At 38.7% G+C, this 16,957-nt stretch overlaps 2 protein-coding genes across 11 annotated transcripts; both read right to left on the minus strand.

Moving 5' to 3' along the window:
• Positions 1–888: 888 nt before the first annotated feature.
• LOC122275727 (MLO-like protein 6) lies at positions 889–6,685 on the minus strand. Of its 2 annotated transcripts, XM_043084929.1 has the most exons (15): positions 6,076–6,685; positions 5,817–6,011; positions 5,634–5,691; positions 5,358–5,515; positions 3,669–3,785; positions 3,307–3,367; positions 2,879–2,967; positions 2,717–2,791; positions 2,520–2,608; positions 2,376–2,425; positions 2,252–2,292; positions 1,982–2,155; positions 1,821–1,856; positions 1,608–1,736; positions 889–1,408 (listed from the first exon to the last, which is right to left on the minus strand). In XM_043084929.1, the coding sequence occupies exons 2-15, from the start codon at positions 5,949–5,951 to the stop codon at positions 1,073–1,075; spliced, it is 1,548 nt and encodes a 515-aa protein (XP_042940863.1). In that variant the 5' UTR covers positions 5,952–6,011; positions 6,076–6,685; the 3' UTR covers positions 889–1,072. The 2 variants fall into 2 exon arrangements, with proteins under 2 accessions (XP_042940863.1, XP_042940864.1); XM_043084930.1 differs by lacking the exon at positions 6,076–6,685 and having other exon boundaries at positions 5,817–6,048.
• A 1,065-nt stretch (positions 6,686–7,750) lies between these two features.
• LOC122275729 (auxin response factor 3-like) lies at positions 7,751–15,598 on the minus strand. 9 transcript variants are annotated; one of them, XR_006228682.1, is made up of 13 exons: positions 15,154–15,597; positions 14,731–15,044; positions 14,175–14,231; positions 13,638–13,820; positions 13,398–13,482; positions 13,228–13,318; positions 12,996–13,160; positions 12,430–12,552; positions 12,249–12,324; positions 9,743–9,899; positions 8,725–9,645; positions 8,237–8,621; positions 7,751–8,071 (listed from the first exon to the last, which is right to left on the minus strand). XR_006228682.1 is itself a non-coding variant. In XM_043084932.1 (11 exons), the coding sequence occupies exons 1-11, from the start codon at positions 15,028–15,030 to the stop codon at positions 8,040–8,042; spliced, it is 2,190 nt and encodes a 729-aa protein (XP_042940866.1). In that variant the 5' UTR covers positions 15,031–15,596; the 3' UTR covers positions 7,751–8,039. The 9 variants fall into 9 exon arrangements, 1 of the variants encoding a protein (XP_042940866.1); XR_006228681.1 differs by having other exon boundaries at positions 14,731–15,049; XR_006228683.1 differs by having other exon boundaries at positions 12,430–12,549; positions 14,731–15,598.
• Positions 15,599–16,957: the final 1,359 nt, after the last annotated feature.

Raw genomic sequence — 16,957 nt, forward strand, 5'->3', positions numbered from 1 at the left:
GAAAGTTCTCTTGGAGGATTTCAACATAGGACATCCACAACCTGCCTTATTGTATTGTGACAACCAATCTGCAATACACCTCACCAAAAATTCCATATTCCATGAGAGAACAAAACATGTGGAATTAGACTGTCATTTCATTCAAGAGAAGGTACTAGCAGGTGTGATTAAGCCAGTTCAGTCTTCCAAGTTTCAACTAGCAGACATACTTACTAAGGCCTTAATAGCACCACCCTTCTACCTACTATTGTCCAAGATGGGCATCCTTAACATATATGTCCATCTTGAGGGGGAGTCTCAAGAATTGCACACAAATGGATCAAAGGAATGCACCGATTCCCCTGAAGAAAAGGACACTGAGGCACTAAGGAAACACATGGGTCAAAGGCCACCACCAAAAGTGCTCCTACAGGCAGCAATGGGCACTAAGGACTGACATTCTAGGACTGATATAAAGTGTGCTAGTTGTACCTCATGAGGATTGTGTAGCAGAGTTAGTTATTTTTTGTATTTTTGTATAGATAGCAGACAATACTTTTCCATTATTTTCCAGCTATTGAAGCTGTATTGAGTCGTGTATATAAGACCAAGCAGAAGCATATGTAAAGCAATAACTTTTTCAATCAATGAGAAAGAGGTTTCTATCATCTTCTTATTTCTCCTCATTTAATATTTTTGTTTCTGTTTATTTAATTCTTGACAGTTCCTCTTCATCTTTCGCTAATTTTCATGATCTTTTCAAGGTTAGAAAAAAAGGTGCCATTCGGACTTGAGGAACACCCGAAACGGTATCGTCTGATTACACACACAAGCTAAAATGAATAACTGTCAAAACTACCTATGATTGTGATATATATAAGCTCCAAATGTATAAGTCTCATACAAACCTTTTATCAAAAAGTGGACTCTATTATAAAAAGTGTGAAAAACTCACTTTTCTTTTAGTGGGATCTGCTTTTTTACAAAAAAATTTATGCAAAACTTGTACATTTAGAACTTGTCCCTAGCATTACTCAATTATTAACATGGAAAAGCCTCTCCTAAAATGGTCTGTTTTCCTTTCTATGAAATTTCACGAAGTAGTCCTCCTGTTCAAGTCAAAACCATCGAAAAAGCCCACCTTTTGCTTTTCCTTGGATTGTCTGTGTCTTGCATTTTCTTCACTATCTAGTTCTACTGCCACAAATATTTCAGAGTCTGAAGGGAGATCAAAGTCTACTGAGAATCTTGCATCATGACAGAAGGAAGGTGAAGTTTCAAGTGAGGCGTCTAGCAAACGGCGTGTGTGGTAATTTGTGTTTCTGAAGCTGCTCAAAGCAAGGTTTTTCTTGGCCTTCGCTCTCCATTTTTTCAGACCATAAACCACGCCCTCCGTGAATGCATGATCTTTCCTCATTGACGAGCCCATCTGTCGCATATTGCAGATTGTAAGAGCTAATGAAACTAATTGGAAAAAAGTTATTCAAAATATATATCATAATCTGCTGTTGTGATTGGGAATGCAAAAATTCAGGATGGAGAATACTATTTTCAATAATTGTAGTGATTATTTAAAACTAATTGGCAACAACGGTTGGATTTTGGTTTTAATCAAATGTCACGAGTACCTGTGTGACCAAAGCATAGAGAGGGAGTGTCACATAGCCACAGAGGATTTGTACAACTACACCCATGGCAAGCCTTATGATGATATCCTCATTCTTTCTATGGAAGCATGACCTAAAACCAAATTTGTACTGCAAAGGGAAGCAAGTTAGGAAGGTCCTCTAGGCTTTACATAATAAAATGATATGAACAACAACAAACTTAAGGATCCTTACCCAAGTCCACACAAAAAAAGCCAGCTGAAAGGAATTCTGCAAAGCCCATGAAAGTTTCTTTGATTAGAATTAAAGTTTTATTGTGTAGAATTTTGGTAGCTTTTCTGAAACAACTCCAGTATTTTCGCAGAAAAATATAGAAAAGGATATCAAGAAATTGCCTGAAACAATATGAACTGGATAAGGTGGAGAAGCAATTTGGGCCAACCAAACCAGAAAAAGTGGTCACTGGGCCTCACAAGCAAAGTTCCTCTAACAACATGAGATTTGTCATGGCTATCTAAGCACATCTTAGTTATGATGACCTGTAACTTTGTACCCACAAGCAACAGTATCTGCAAATACAAAAGATCATTACAATCCCTCATCTCATTGCAAAATCTCCATGGCTAAAGAAAGGAAATTCTGGCAGTAAAAGTTGATTTGCTTACAGCTAATGGAAAGAAGGGAAGCCATAGATAGTTGTGAAATGCTGCAGGCAGAAGTAGAATAAATTTTCTGAGTTAGCATTGCTCTAAATATGTATTTATTGAAATTACTCTGTTCAGGTTTTACCGTGTGCATTGAAGAACAGAAACAATACAGCAAATATCCAAATCCACCAACTGCATGCAAAAATAACATGCCCGAGAAAAAATTAGTAATACTGAATTATAAGTTGAATAACAAAGAGGTAGCAACTGTGTTTATGCTGCTTACCTTATTCCCACAACCACCCCAAAATCTTTTTCCAAAGCTTTCCTTATATACTTTTGAAAATCAAAGTTACTTCCTTCTGCAAAGTGGGCCTGGAATCGTAGTAGAAGACAGCAAAAATCTAGTAGTTAGAAGTTTCGCCATAAGTCAAGAAAATTGGGTAGCTTGGTCTAATAATTGTAATGGGTTTGTAGCAATACCATAACGAATCCATGTCTAAGAGTGAGATAATCCACTTTGGAGACAGATTTGTAGAACTGTCTAAAAAAACAGGCCTGCATGAATTAAAGATATAAAGATAACATTGAGCCTCCAGTTGGTAATAGGGACGTCTAAAATGGTCATGTTTTCATTGAACTAACCGGCCAACGAAGAAATCGGCGGTCACTCCAAAATTTCAGATGCCGCTTTCCGAACGATGTCTGATTGGTGAGCTTAAACCTTCGTGGATCTAGTTAAAATAAAAATAAAAATTAAGGAACAGTAAGAACTATTGGGAAAATAACAGAAATCAAAACTATGAGAATTAAATATATTTGAGTAATGAACGTGTGATGTGGAATTTGATATGCCTGGGAGATGACTGCAAAATGAAATTCTTGTATGAACTTTCTTCCAGTTTAATTTGTAAAAGATGCCGCTATAAGGTTCAATGGTCATGTACGCAAATATCAACATCAAGGTTTCGAGTTCCTTGTGATCAAGGGTTCACACTCCACAAAGACTTCATCAACGTACGGACCAAATTCTAGACCCATATATATATATATATACAGCCCCCAAAGCTTACCATTTGAAACTTGATATTCCAATGTTCTAGTTTCTGCCTCCCAAGACTCCCATGTCTTCATCTAGAGAAATTTAAAAAAAAAAAGAAGAAAAAACACAACAAAAGCCAATTACGTCAAATAATTATAACAGTCTAGATTTCCTATTCAGAATATCTCTAGCTAGAATGCACTGAAGGTTTGTCAAGTTCGCATTAGCGGAATTTCCTTTACAATTTCTGTTTTCTCTGTTGATGTTATAATTTGAGCCGGTTTTGTACGCTTGTGAAAGTCAAAACTCAAAAAACCAAGTCCCTAAACTCAAATCTAGAAGGAAATGAAACGGAAAGTTGAAAAAGTTCAAAACTTTTGAGATTCTTCTTACCTTGGCCATTCCAAGACTGAACATAAGGACGCTAGAGAATATATGGAATAAGGCCAGCACAAAGATTAAGTACTGTAGTTCCTGCACACCTCTCCTTGATAACAAGGAGACTTTTCCCTGTTCAAGAATCCAGCCAAAACATTAACACATTAACTAAATCTTAGTGTTATCATTATGTATAGCCGAAAGCAAAATTATTTAAATGCAAGCTGATCTTAATCGATTTTCTCAAAAGCTTAAGTATATAAGAATGAATTAATTTAATCATTTAATTTATATTTTAGTACCCTAACTTACATTTGGAGTTGATCCCATCGCTTTTACCAATTTCTCTCTCTATCCAGAGGTGATTTCCCTCTCTACAAAAACCCAATATCTCTTCGTCTTAATCCAAAGGGGAGCTTCTGCTCCTCCCTCCCTCATCCCCTCTAGCTTGCCCAGTTACTGTAAGGTTTATTTTCTATTAGTTTTTTTCTAAGTTTTCGTCCATAGCAAGGAGAAGGGCCTCTCTATTGCCCCTTGGCCCTCATTGACCGCCACATGCCCCACCACAGGTCTCCTTAGCCGCCAATCTCTCTAACAGTGAAAGCAAAAAACCAAATAGAGTGGTGCATGAGCCACACGTGTCTCAAACCATGAGTGAGATCCACGCGTCAACACACCAAGAGAGGCCTCGTGCTGCCACACGTGGCATTTGTAGGGCCAAAGGCCTCGGATCCTTTGGACCCAACCATTCCTCTCTCTCCTAGCATAGCGCACGGCTCCCACGAGCCACCACTGTCCCGTACGGTTATCTGCCAGCAATTTGGTGCATATCTAGTTTTCTACCTCCCTATGTTTTTGCATCTCCTAACCAATGATCATAGGAAAGAGGTGGTGGAAGTCTATAGCAATCAGTCTAGACCAGCAAAATGCAACACACAACATTTTACTGAGACTTCCATTCATAGTCTTACAGTCCGTTTTCAGACTATATCAAAACCATACTTCAAGCTACGTCCCCTTGTGGGAAATGGGTGGGGGCCAAGTCATTGGCCCAGATCCCTCTGTTTTTTTTTTTTTTTCTTGTGTTGTATTTGTTAGTTTGAAATGAATATTGGTGGAGCCTCCCATCCTGTTGACTACTGTATCCTGTAATTATTTAAATATATTTATAATGAGTAATGCTACATACAGTCATTTTTGTGCACTCCCTGCGCACTCCATTGATATGATTGGCTGGATTAATTTTTTTTTAATACACAACCAATCATATCACTGGAGTGCACAAAGGAGTCCGCAAAAATGACTGTGCATAGAATTTTCCATTTATAATATGCTTGCTGTAAAATAAAAAAAAAAGAACACATACATATGGAGTTGGGGTGAAATATTTAATTCGTGTTCAAACCTAAAGAGCTAACTCTAATACCATGTTAATAAACTTCTGCCGACAGAAAAGGATCAATTTAATGATTTCATTTACATTTTAACTTGCGCCTATTTATGTGCATGATGTGCTTGTTGCTTCTTTCTGCTTGCATGCGAGCAAATCCATCATATATGATCATCGAATTCAAGCCCGAAAATAGAGTTTGGTGTTCAAGGGCGCATGAAAGTTGCTTTTCAAGAACATCTATTGTTGTTTCTTTGGTTAGTCCGATAAAAGAATTAGCTTTGGTTCTATCTCAGCATCTGCTAGCTTCTTACCTGTTCCGCGCATTTTGTTTCTTCCTCATCATCACTAGCGGTACTCCTGCTCTTGCATGGAAGAAATATTTCACCAACACTCTTCGGAATACAGATGCTTGCTATATGTTTTTCGCTCACAGTCAGCAACAATGACAAGAATCCCAACATCATCAATTCTACGAACACATGCACAGTAGACAAGGAGAGAGTAGATATATATTTAGCCCAAGTACGTACTAAGAAGAGAGGAAGACAAACCATTAACAATATCTGAGTCAAGTTTTGGATTCTCACCTGACTTGATCTTGTCAAGAGCTTGAATGAGGGATTTCCTCCTTTTCTTGCTAAAGTACTGAGCAAACCAACAAACAAAGGATGGGCAATAAATTATAACATCAGTTTATAAATACTGATAGATGAGATAGCTATACTCTGCATCGTAAAAGGTCATCCATGTAAACGAAACAGAAAGAACACCTTGGCCAAGAGATGGAGCAACTGCTCAATAAGAATGGAGCTCAGTATTAATACGAAGCACACAGTTGCCACAGCCCATGTTGGGGTTGCTTCAAGGGTGCGTTCCACATTTGTTGTCACCTCCTCCTCGACCATCTCCCTCCCTCTCCCTCTCTCTAATATGATTTGTGGGGGTTTAATTTTGTTGTATGCCACCTGAGAGATGCTTTGGTTCAAGTCTAGAAATAATTATAAATAGTGAGTAGCTGTGCATATTTACCTGGGTTCTTGCACCTTGTTTTGTTTCCCAAGCAAATGATGCAGTCAATTTGAACACTTGACGCTTTCATCGTTATGAGTGTGCAAAGTTTGACTCGTAACATAGTAGGAAAAAATCAGTGGCGTGTAAAAAAGTGTATTTGTCAGCCTCGGAGATTTGTCGGCTTATTCGGAAGTTGAGATTTTTCATAATTCTGGAAGCGAATTTAGTTGTAAATTTGGATCAAGTAAGAAGAATTAAAGATATTCTGAAGCTGATACATGTGGAATGAGTAACAAAAGCTGGAGTTATCAACTGTTTAGATCCCATCCCAAGCTAAATTGAAAAGGTCGAGTCACCGTGCGTACACGTAGAAGAAATATAAGCATTTTTTAATAGGACCCACGTTTGGTGATCAAGAAAGATTCAGTTCAGGACCGTGTGGGTATGACAAATCTGGAATCTCTTTGACATCCAATTTTTTTCTTGGATACATGGGAACATGATTTCGTTGCTAGCTTCGACGCGTTTTTTGTTCTTCCCTTGGATCAGGCGCAATAAACTGGTGGGCCTAGAGAAACCTGCCGGTCCTTTTTCACGGCGTCGGCGGCACCGCGTCCTTTTAAGTCAGGCTAGGCGCTGAGACAGGAAAGGCGTGGGTCTTGCCCCCTCTCGAAGATATTTGAACACCCCTTCGCGTTCCTTTAAAAAAGAAAAATACATTATCATCGTAGCCCTACAGTTATTTTTATTTTTTATAATAAAAAAATATGTCTACAGCTTCTTTTATATATATATATATAACTCATAAATTTAGCGCAACTCCTTAACAAAACCTTGAGTTTTTAATTAAGAAGTTTGACTCCAAAAATTTCTAAATTTAGGGTTTACAAACAAATCCAAAAGCCAAAGTTCTGTAAAAGAGTCTATAGCTATACAAAATATAAGCAAAAGGAAACTTGACATGGCATACAGATAACCAAGGGTCCAAGTATTACCAGCAAATCTAAATGGCTACTGTCTAAACTGAGCTATGACATATTTATGTAGAACATGTCTGCCAACCATGAATTTAGTCTGCAAGAATGATAAGCTCAAAAGGTGTGCAAGAAGAGAGATTATCTGCAGGTTTGGTAAGAGACAAAATTCTCCTTTTATCTCGTATCATTATTTTAATTTTTTTTTTTAATTTTTATACAAAATATAATAAATAGTTTAATTTTTTTTAATTTCAAAATAATAATAATATTAAAACATAATATTTTAAACTTTCATTTAAAATAAAATAAAATTTATACCACTATCCAAACCTACGTACCATTTCAAATCTTAAGAAGGTGCCAAGGCGGCTGTCTCTTCTAACCTCCGAGTCGGGATATAGTATAATTTTCTCATTTGTTTTAACTTTTACATTCTTTTTTATTTTTTTTTTGGCTTTAAAGTAGCCAACGACAAACAACTAGAGTCACAAGCAACTGGACCACAATTTATAATACTGGAACTCGCTCTACCACCATTATTTACAAGGTTACCAAGAAACAGAGCGAAGCCTCCTGCTAGAAAACAAGAGAGCTAATCTTGCCGCTGCCCGCCCGGGGGCGGGGAGGTGAGGAGAGAGAGAGAGAGAGAGAGAGAGAGAGAGAGAGAGAGGAATAAAAACAATCAAGATGTTGCAGTCAAAATTGGAACAGACAAGTTCACAAAGGATAAACCAACTTGACAAATCATAGGCAACCAGCATAAAGTATCCAATTTCGTAGAATATGATGATATGTTAGAACAGATCATTGTAGGCGATCATAAGAAAACTAATAGAGCAACACAACTTGTTCTTGAAATACAATCAAGTTGCCTAGAGGTTATAATTACAATTATCTCCTCACAGGCTAATTTATAATTTTATACTAATGGCAGAACACAATCCGAGCAAACTACATTCATCCTCCTCTGCAACCTCAGGGGCAGTACTACACCTTTAGTAGATATCATAGCTCTTGTGAAAATATTGCAGAATTTCCTGCAAAACGATGTCAACAACTATCAACCATAGGAGTAGAAAACTAAACAGATTCATTGTCAATAAATCAGTATACAAATACTTGTGCCTATGAAAGAAAGGCAAATCCGAAGAATCAACTTGAAAGTAGAAAGAGATGCCCAATCGTTGATCATCTGTTTTCACCATGAAATTAGGCTGGTGGGATATTTTTCGCACAATCCCATGAGAAGCGCTTCAAGCTAGATGGTACAAAATACCATGACATTTTAGTACCATCCATCCCTAAGCCAGCATCTTTGGGTGAGCCTTGTGACATGTGCCATGTGCTACTCAAGATGGTAAAAACACCCGCTTCAGGATTGATACAGATTGCAAAAGATAATGTCAATGATGTTGGAAAGGAATAGTCAGATATTACTGCCATGGATCATCTCCAGAAAGGCATCATCCTCACTATTCTTGCAACATTCCGTCATTTTCCCAGACTAGCTAAAAGCCATTCCATATCAAATCCAGCTCCAACCAATAATCAGATAATCATACATGTCTAGCTTAGGAAGACCGTTTCCTGTTGACAACACTCTTGCTTACAAAGCTGAACTTCCTACCTAACAATAGTACACTACAATGCAATATCAAAAAACATATCTTACAGCATAGAGGTTGCTTACTTTGGTACAAGCGGTTCCAACTGCCTCGGTCATCAGTGGAGGCTTGGGATGGAACTTGTCCCCAACGAGGCAGAAAAGAAGCTTCAGGATTCAATGGGGACGAAGCTGGAGTGGAGTTCTCAGTATTTGCAACATGATTTTCCTCTGTCAATGAAAACCCAAAGAGTCTGCAGCTACTTTTACATGATGGAACTAGATCCTGGCTGCCCTCAAATGTGGATTGAGTTGCAAGAGGAGGGAGTGTAGAGACCAGTTGATTATGCTCAAAACTGGAGGAATTTGTGCCTCCTTGATCTTTCCTGCAGAAGTTATGCTCATATAGTGAGGATGATGTGAGCTTTCCACCAATTTTTTCAGAAACAGACAAACTTCGGTTACTAATTCTCTGATCCTCAAGACTATTGAATTTATACATTGAACCTAAGTTAGAAACTGGAATAGTTGCTTGCTGGAACATTAAGACAGAGGATGGTGATGAAGCTTGCATAGGTGGGGAAAATGGGCGCATGGTTGTATTATTGCCCTGCATCATCCCAGGCCATCCATTCCTCGAGCTCATCACTTGAACACCATCAAGGATTCCAAGGCCACCATTGACATGAGCCTCATTAGTTGATGGGGCTCTTTCATATGGCAAGCTTGGAAATATTTCTTGACCTTGCAAGACCTTCTGGAATCGCAAAGATTCACCAAAGCCCATGCCTTTATAGGAGATATCAGAGTTCACAACTGGGTTTCTAACACCATCTCCTATTGCAGCAGTCACTGAACCATTTGAACCAGGAATACACCTCCTCGTTTCAGATGTACGCAGACTATGAGTATCGATACCGTCATGAGTAAAACCCAAAATTTCTTGACCTTGCAAGACCTTCTGGAAGCTTAAAGATTCCCCGAAGTCTGATGCTCCAATCCCATCTGCTAGAAGAATAATAACACCAGTCAATTGTGTCGTGCGGAAAAGGAAGAGACAATTTGTTATGGAAGAAATTTTTTTTTGGAATGCAGAAGAACCTACTGGGAATTGGAAATTCCAATTTTCCCAAAGGAAATCCGATCCTGGTCCTCTTTGAACCAGGCGCCATCAAGCTAGCGGAACCCGAAAGAGAACTAGATGGCTCAATTTCCCATGGAGAAACCCTGTTATGCCTAGTCTCCACATCATCCCACCTAACCTGCAAAGGGAAGCCAAAAACATTAGCCAGCATCAATTATAGCAATTTCATTGGAACGCGTCACATTATAAGTGAACACCTCACTTTAATATACAGAATAGTCGTGAAATAGAGACAGCATAGGTCCACAAGAGCAAACAACCAAACATATTAAATGATTTACAGTTAAGAACTCAACAGAATATCCAAATTCCTGACATCACTGCAATGGCTAATGATCATTATGTATTATAGTTTGAATAGTTACAACTTAGCAGCCAACCAATAATAAACAGTCACAATAGATCAGAAACCTGTCACTATCCACAAGGACATCAGGCAGAAATCCTTGATCAAGGATTTAGATATCAGCTGTATGGATAACAAGGAGACAGATTGACACTGGAATTGCAAAAGCAACATCCCTTGACTGGAAACAGAAGGAAAATAGGGCAACATAAACTCTAGAAAATGGATTTTTTCCTTTTGGTATAAGTAAACAATTCTGCATAATGTTAGCACTACCCCTTGACATTCAAGGTTTGATGCTCATTTTTTGCCATACATTAGCATCACATGTGCATTTGTGTAAACATGCACACATTCAAATTCAGCCTGAAGATAGGAGACTTAATGCATTGGATTTGGATTAGGGCTGGGGAGGGGGTCACCTGCCCCGCTCAGGCGATCCACCCATCCCGCCAAGACTTAAGTTATGGCTAGTTTGGCTAGTTCGGATACTCTTATTCATTATTTTATCATTACTTTTTACTACTATTCAATATTTTATCATTAGTTTTTCACTACTATTCACAGAATATCTGAGATTACCTCACTACCCAAACACAACCTTAATATACCTAAGTGGGCAGATTCCTAGCAGGGTACCCATCGGCCTACTTAGGTATAAGTTTAAAACCCTAACATTTTATCTCACCATTCATTTTTCCTCCTTCCAACACTGCACAACCTCTTCACTTCTTCTCCTTTTCTTTTCTTCTTCCTCTTCACCTCCTCCTCCTTCACATTAGCATCACATGCGCATTTGTGTAAACATGCACACTCAAATTCAGCTTGAAGATAGGAGGCTTAACGCATGGATTCGGATTGGGGTGGGGAGCAGATCACCCACACCCACCCCACTCAGGAGATCTGCCCATCCCACTAGGGCTTAACTTAATATACCTAAACGGGCAAATTCCGGGCAGGGTAACCACCCACTTGCTTAGGTATATAAAGTTTAAAACCCTAATATTTTATCTCCCTGTTCATTTTTCCTCCTTCCAATGCCGCACAACCTCATCTCTTCTTCTCCTTTTCTTTGTCTTATTCTTTTCCTCTTTCCTTTCTTCTCTTCTTCTACTTCTATTTTTTTTCTTCTCATTCAAATCTTGCCTTCATTGTGCTCCATGGCGCAAACCCACAACACAGCTTGGATCCACAGCCAAGCCATGTTGTGGGTTTGCACAAACCCAAGGTGCCTGCGCTGTGGTGGTGGGTAGACCCATGAGCATTTTTTTCAATCTAAGACTTATCTTTGGATTTCTATGTTTACTTTTGGATCTATGAACTTTGGATCTGTTAGTTTAGGGTTTAAAATTTGAGACATGATATTTGCAATTGTGAGTGCGCAAGCGCCGTATAATCCTTTACTCTTAAAATTTATTTGAGGTTTAGATTGCAGTGGCCGGATGGTAGACAGAGAAATCCACCCGCCCGTTTGGCAGGGAAGGATGGCTATGGTGAAAGATGGGGCTTGTATAGGGTGGGTAGCACCCCTAATTTTGATACCATAGACTACCTCAAATACATAAATAGTTACACTGCTCTTCTGAAACCCAATGTTTTTGACAATTTCTTGATATAGTTTACTTCAAGTTAACTGTAGAATGGATTTCAAAAACTCGAAAATGGAGTAAACTTTAAGTTCAAAATAAAATAATAAGAAAAATATAAGGTAGCTTCCAGTCTCATTTTGTTAGAAAATATTATTGTACATTAAGAACTGGATTTCAAGCCTCACACATACATTTAATAGCCTAAAAGAATGAGAAATAATAATAATAATAATAATAATAATTAAATAATTAAGCTAATTTAAAGAGAAGCTACAATGGCAGCAGAGGAAGTATAGCATTTGTAGGTACTATTGCAGATGATGACAGAAATTTTTAAAACCAGACAGGATACAAGAGACAGTACAATGAATACTAAGAAATGATTTTATATGTACATTCACACAACACAAGTAAAGCCAAAGATTATTGTCCTGACCCAAATATTTTTTGAAAAAGAAAGACAAGTTATTGTAAAGGTGATCAAGTCCTGTTATGCATACATACCAGTATGCACTAGATAAAAAACACATACCAGTAGGCATCTCCATTTTGAACCAGGCCATCTAACAGGATCCATTTCACTTATTCCAGTTACAAGTCCTGTGTATCTGACCAAAGGAAGGGGGAGAGACAGACTAATTAGATTGAGTTAATCTAAGTTATCTTAAGTGGTGCAAAAAGAAAAAAAATGGTGCAAGTCCAACATTCCTAACCTTCTCTCAGCTGCATCTTCTGCTTCAAAACGCATTTTGAACCTCATTCCCACTGAAATAGAATGTTGCAGGCTCTTCAAGAACTTACGGAGAGGTATTATGAATTCAGATGAACTGGCCCTACTAGATATACTCGAAAAATTTTAGAAGTTAAGTACATCACTCGTTAGCAAGGAAAGAGTGAATCTTTCAACTTGTAAGCATGAAATAACTAAACAAATAAAAGTAGCGTATATTGAGTTAACATATAACAAACAAATATTTAGAAAAGATAGTCTCGGTCATGCACAGGAACACATAACTGGGGACCTTTTCTATTATAACTTTCTCAACACTATATTTCCAAGCTGTTGGTGAGCACCTCAAAGAAAGTTTAGATTTGTTAAGGATTTTTTTTTTTTTTTTTGGATAGGTAAAGCTTTGATAGGGAATTGAACTTCAACCTCTGTACACTAAAGACCAAAATCTAAGATTCCACATGCCCAATGAAATTGGCCTGCTAGTTAACATGAAAGTAGCAATTGACACATTTTTCGTTCAAACAAGGAAAAGACAGCAGCTAATACCTTGGATTATAGTAAATGTTGAAGGCGCTTCTAGTAGATATAGCATTAGCCACATCCATCAGAGAGCCATGATTCATCTGACGGGAACAGAGAACCGAAAAACTGCCGCTGCCTTTAACTTGAGCAGCTCTTCGGATTCCCAGTCGCAATTCTCCATCCTCACCCCTGGAGCAAATATTTAGTTAAAGATCACAAAGAAAATGTCAAATTTCCCCAATGAGAATGTTTTTACCGAAGAAAGAGCACAGCATCCCCAGAGAGAAGCTTCTTCTTGTTTACAAAACCACTCCACCCGGTGGTGAGCAAATGTCTTCGCGGTTGCCCTGCTCAAACAAAAAGTGAATAAGCAGGCTTCATCACAGTACAATAAGCTTCTTTATTTGAAATACGTATCTGTCGTACCCCTGTAGATATGTCGAAACCTCCATTCCAAACCATGTAGATCCTTAGCCACAAGCTCTTGAGAAGGCCTCTGTTGCTTATAGTCCTGCAGTGACAATTTGCCCAAGTTCATATACAACAAAAGAAGTACAAACTGAAGCACATATGTGGGTCAAATATGTGCATTCAAGTATGGGTTTACATGTCAAAGTAGGTGAAGCCAAAATACACGTGGAGTGGAAAAATGTTTACTACGATTACCAGGGCAGGGAAGCAGTCCTCAGCAGCTCGACGAGGAACAGAGAAGCCTCCATGTGTGCTAGTATCAGAAGCAGTAAGAGTCTTACAGAACATGTGGGGTGTGGACGACTTTGCAGCTACATCAGCATCGTCTTCCTCCCCATCTGCATCGACTTCCCCTTCTTGAAGTTTATGCTCGAATTGCTGTGCAGAACGACAATCCATGAAAAGCAAAAATTACCTCTTAGGTTTTCAACACAAAAGTAGAGATACGGAAAACTTTTAACCATGAAATCGAGACACAAAAATGGGTAAATTTTTCAAGGACGGAAAAACACAGAGAAATGTCTAGTGCAAAATATGTAAACTGAAAGACTGTTAGAAAATTAAGCTGATAGTCTTGCTTATGTTGTTTTGATCTTCAAGAGATCAAATACTCAATCCGATGAAGCTAACGAGCAATAATAGGCACAGCCGCACTGCGGCAGTTAAACTGTATTCCTCTTCCCTGGATTTTATGGGCAAACATGCAATGCGTAACATTTTGTTATAGCTCACCTCGTTTTCCGGAACCAGTACGACCTGCGCATAAACCTCATCGGTGCCCTCCTCCACCTGCCCCAATAAACACACATTTCACATCAAATCCAGAACAAAGTAGCATTTTTAACACAAAATAATTTTTTCCGACACCCATTGGGTCACAGAGAAACCATGTTCAGAAAAATTAAGAATGTATACTTCTGTAAATCCCAATATACACCCCCCCCCCCCAACCCCACACACAACAAAAAATAAAAAATAAAAACTAGCTTGAATGAATTCAATCTTCCGCATTAACTTCGTAGAGTCGACTCGCGCTGAACAAACACACGGAAGAGAACCCTTCGATTCCCCGCCCCCAAAAATTTCTCGTTAACCAACCAAACACGGCCAGAATAAACCCATAAAAAGACAATCAAGATGCACCAAACTCAAACGCATACAAGTTTATAACCGATAGCATTCGCTTACCACTACAGTTTCACCAGAAAGATACTAAATTCAAACACACGCAGACTCAAGCTGTCAAGCATATATAGTTAAACCCGTAATGCCTCGTGTAGGTGCTTACATGGAGCTTCACATCAGTAACGCGACAGAACACGTGGGGAGGGAGATCATAGGCTGCAAGCGGAAAATCCGGAACCTGCTCCAAGTGTCCCTGCGGGAAGTACACCACGACACTATTCTTCTTCGGCAGCGAAATCAGTGGGCCCGCACACGCGTGCCACAACTCCAGACAGACCGACGAAGCCGAAGCCGAAGCCAAGGCCGAAGCGCTCAGAGCGGAGGCAGAGCACCAGGACGAAGCGGAGGATCCGGACGACGGCGTTTCGTCGTCCTCCGTCGTGTTGAGATCGATCAGACCCATGAAATCAAAAGCCCCTAAACTGTGAAATAACAGTAAGCCAAAGCAGAAGCTGAAGAAAAGCGCTTTTGGAAATGAGAAAGAGAGTGCGTAAGAGAGACAGAGAGAGGGGGAGGGGGGTCATGCCTGCATTTTTAAGAGGTGGACGGTAGCAATTGTGGCTTTGGCATTGCTAAAAAAGAAGCTTGGAGTCTCAAAAAGAGAAAAGCCCCCTCTTTTTCGTTTTGTTTTTGTTTTTGTTTTTTTTTTCTTTTTATCTGTTTGTTTCTACTGCTTTCACGCTTTGTATGGGAAACGGGGGTGAATTGGGTTTGTTGGCTATCAAATCAAAACAAAAGCTTATTTGGGGGGGATTGAGAACAAAAGTTTGGACTTTCAATACTGAGATTTGTTTTCTTTTTCTTTTTTCATTATTTTTGTGTATTCCTTTAGGTTTTTCCTTTTGTTTCCTCGGGTCCGAAGGCTGAGCTTGCTGCAGCACTGCTGCTGCAACGCTGCGACTGCTGGGTGTGATCAGTGATGTGTGGCAGTGAGAGCTTACAGGGAAAGTAAGAGAGAGAGTGATAACTAGGACTGTAGTGCGTTGGTAGTTAAAAATTCCAATATAAATATCATCAACTGAAAAGAAGAGATTGATGTACGGCTTCCCTGTATTTCCGGGAGGATGTCTATTCTGTCCCCCTCTTCTGCCCCAAATCTCACTCGTACCCCCACTTCCTTAACCTCTACTAATTATTGGGCGGACCGATTTTCAGTGGTACATGTTCAATCCCGACATTATTTTCAACTCTTTTCCGAGAAGAGGGGCAACAAAAAAAAAAAAAAAACCTCAATCCATCGAAGACATCTTGAATCTGCAGTTTTCTTTTCTTTTTTCTTTTGTTTATTTTTTGGATGATTGGCCTGGTTTCTTCTACTGCGTCTCTAACTTTCCATGTTAGTGTTTGCTGTTGTTGATGTTATAGCCCCATGTATTCTACGTGTAAATACATACTCCACAGTTGTTGTGGCCCCATGTATTCTACACAAACTGAATGTACTCAAAATGAAACGTGACTAGAAAACTAAAGGACTGGAGCCCTGACGTAGCATAACTTGATTTGAATATAACTTGAAATACATGACCAACTTGAGATAGAAACATTTCGTAACATGGCATAACATATAATAGACAACATATTTAACATGACATACTTGTAATGTACAGTAATACATGACAGAATATATTATGTAACAAATAAAAATTGATGACAGAATAAATTCTGTATAATAAATAATTACGTGATAACTTGGCATGGCATGACATATATGATAACATACATACATACACTATAGTTCCTTTACTTAGCACACATACACAGTAGACTGCTAGTAAGTTAAAAGAACTGTGGAGTATGTATTTTTCATGTTAAGTCAAGTTTGCGTAGAATACATGGGGCCACAACAACTGTGGAGTATGTATTTACACGTAGAATACATGGGGCCACAACAACTGTGGAGTATGTATTTTTCATGTTAATTCAAGTTTCAGAGTAAGTTCATACTAAGTCAAGTTCAGTTCATGTTTCAATTTAAGTTATGTCAATTATGTTTTAATTATTTATGAATTTGATTATACATTTATGCTTTTACTGTCATCCATGCATCATTAGCATGTGTGGAAGTTTTTTGTTAACTTGCTGAGATTTGAAATCAAATCTCACTGTGGTAGTCCCAACTACCATTCCCCTCGAATGGTAGATCTTGTTACAGGACCTGAAGGAGGATCAGGAGCTGACCAACTAGACACAGTCGATTGAACGACGGTGCGTCGTTAATGTTAATATAGTAGTTAAATTACTACTTGTACGATGGAGTTGCATCTCCAGTACTTTTGGATCATAACTATTTTGGACTAGTGTTGTGATTTTAGTTATTCAATAGGTTTTTA

This window comes from Carya illinoinensis, chromosome 9 (assembly GCF_018687715.1).
Source record: "Carya illinoinensis cultivar Pawnee chromosome 9, C.illinoinensisPawnee_v1, whole genome shotgun sequence".
Lineage (NCBI taxonomy): Eukaryota > Viridiplantae > Streptophyta > Magnoliopsida > Fagales > Juglandaceae > Carya > Carya illinoinensis.

Bases quoted from the DNA above. Each gene is read 5' to 3' on its own strand.
- LOC122275729 (XM_043084932.1), bottom strand. From the start codon at position 15,030: ATGGGTCTGATCGATCTCAACACGACGGAGGACGACGAAACGCCGTCG. The intron at 9,646-9,742 runs GTAGGTTCTTCT...TTATTCTTCTAG, and splicing joins ATTGGAATTTCCAATTCCCA to CAGATGGGATTGGAGCATCA. The intron at 8,072-8,724 runs GTAAGCAACCTC...ATCGTTTTGCAG, and splicing joins TTGGAACCGCTTGTACCAAA to GAAATTCTGCAATATTTTCA.
- LOC122275727 (XM_043084929.1), bottom strand. From the start codon at position 5,951: ATGGTCGAGGAGGAGGTGACAACAAATGTGGAACGCACCCTTGAAGCA. The intron at 3,368-3,668 runs GTAAGAAGAATC...AAATTTCTCTAG, and splicing joins TCAGTCTTGGAATGGCCAAG to ATGAAGACATGGGAGTCTTG. The intron at 2,792-2,878 runs GTTAGTTCAATG...TAATTCATGCAG, and splicing joins GCCGATTTCTTCGTTGGCCG to GCCTGTTTTTTTAGACAGTT.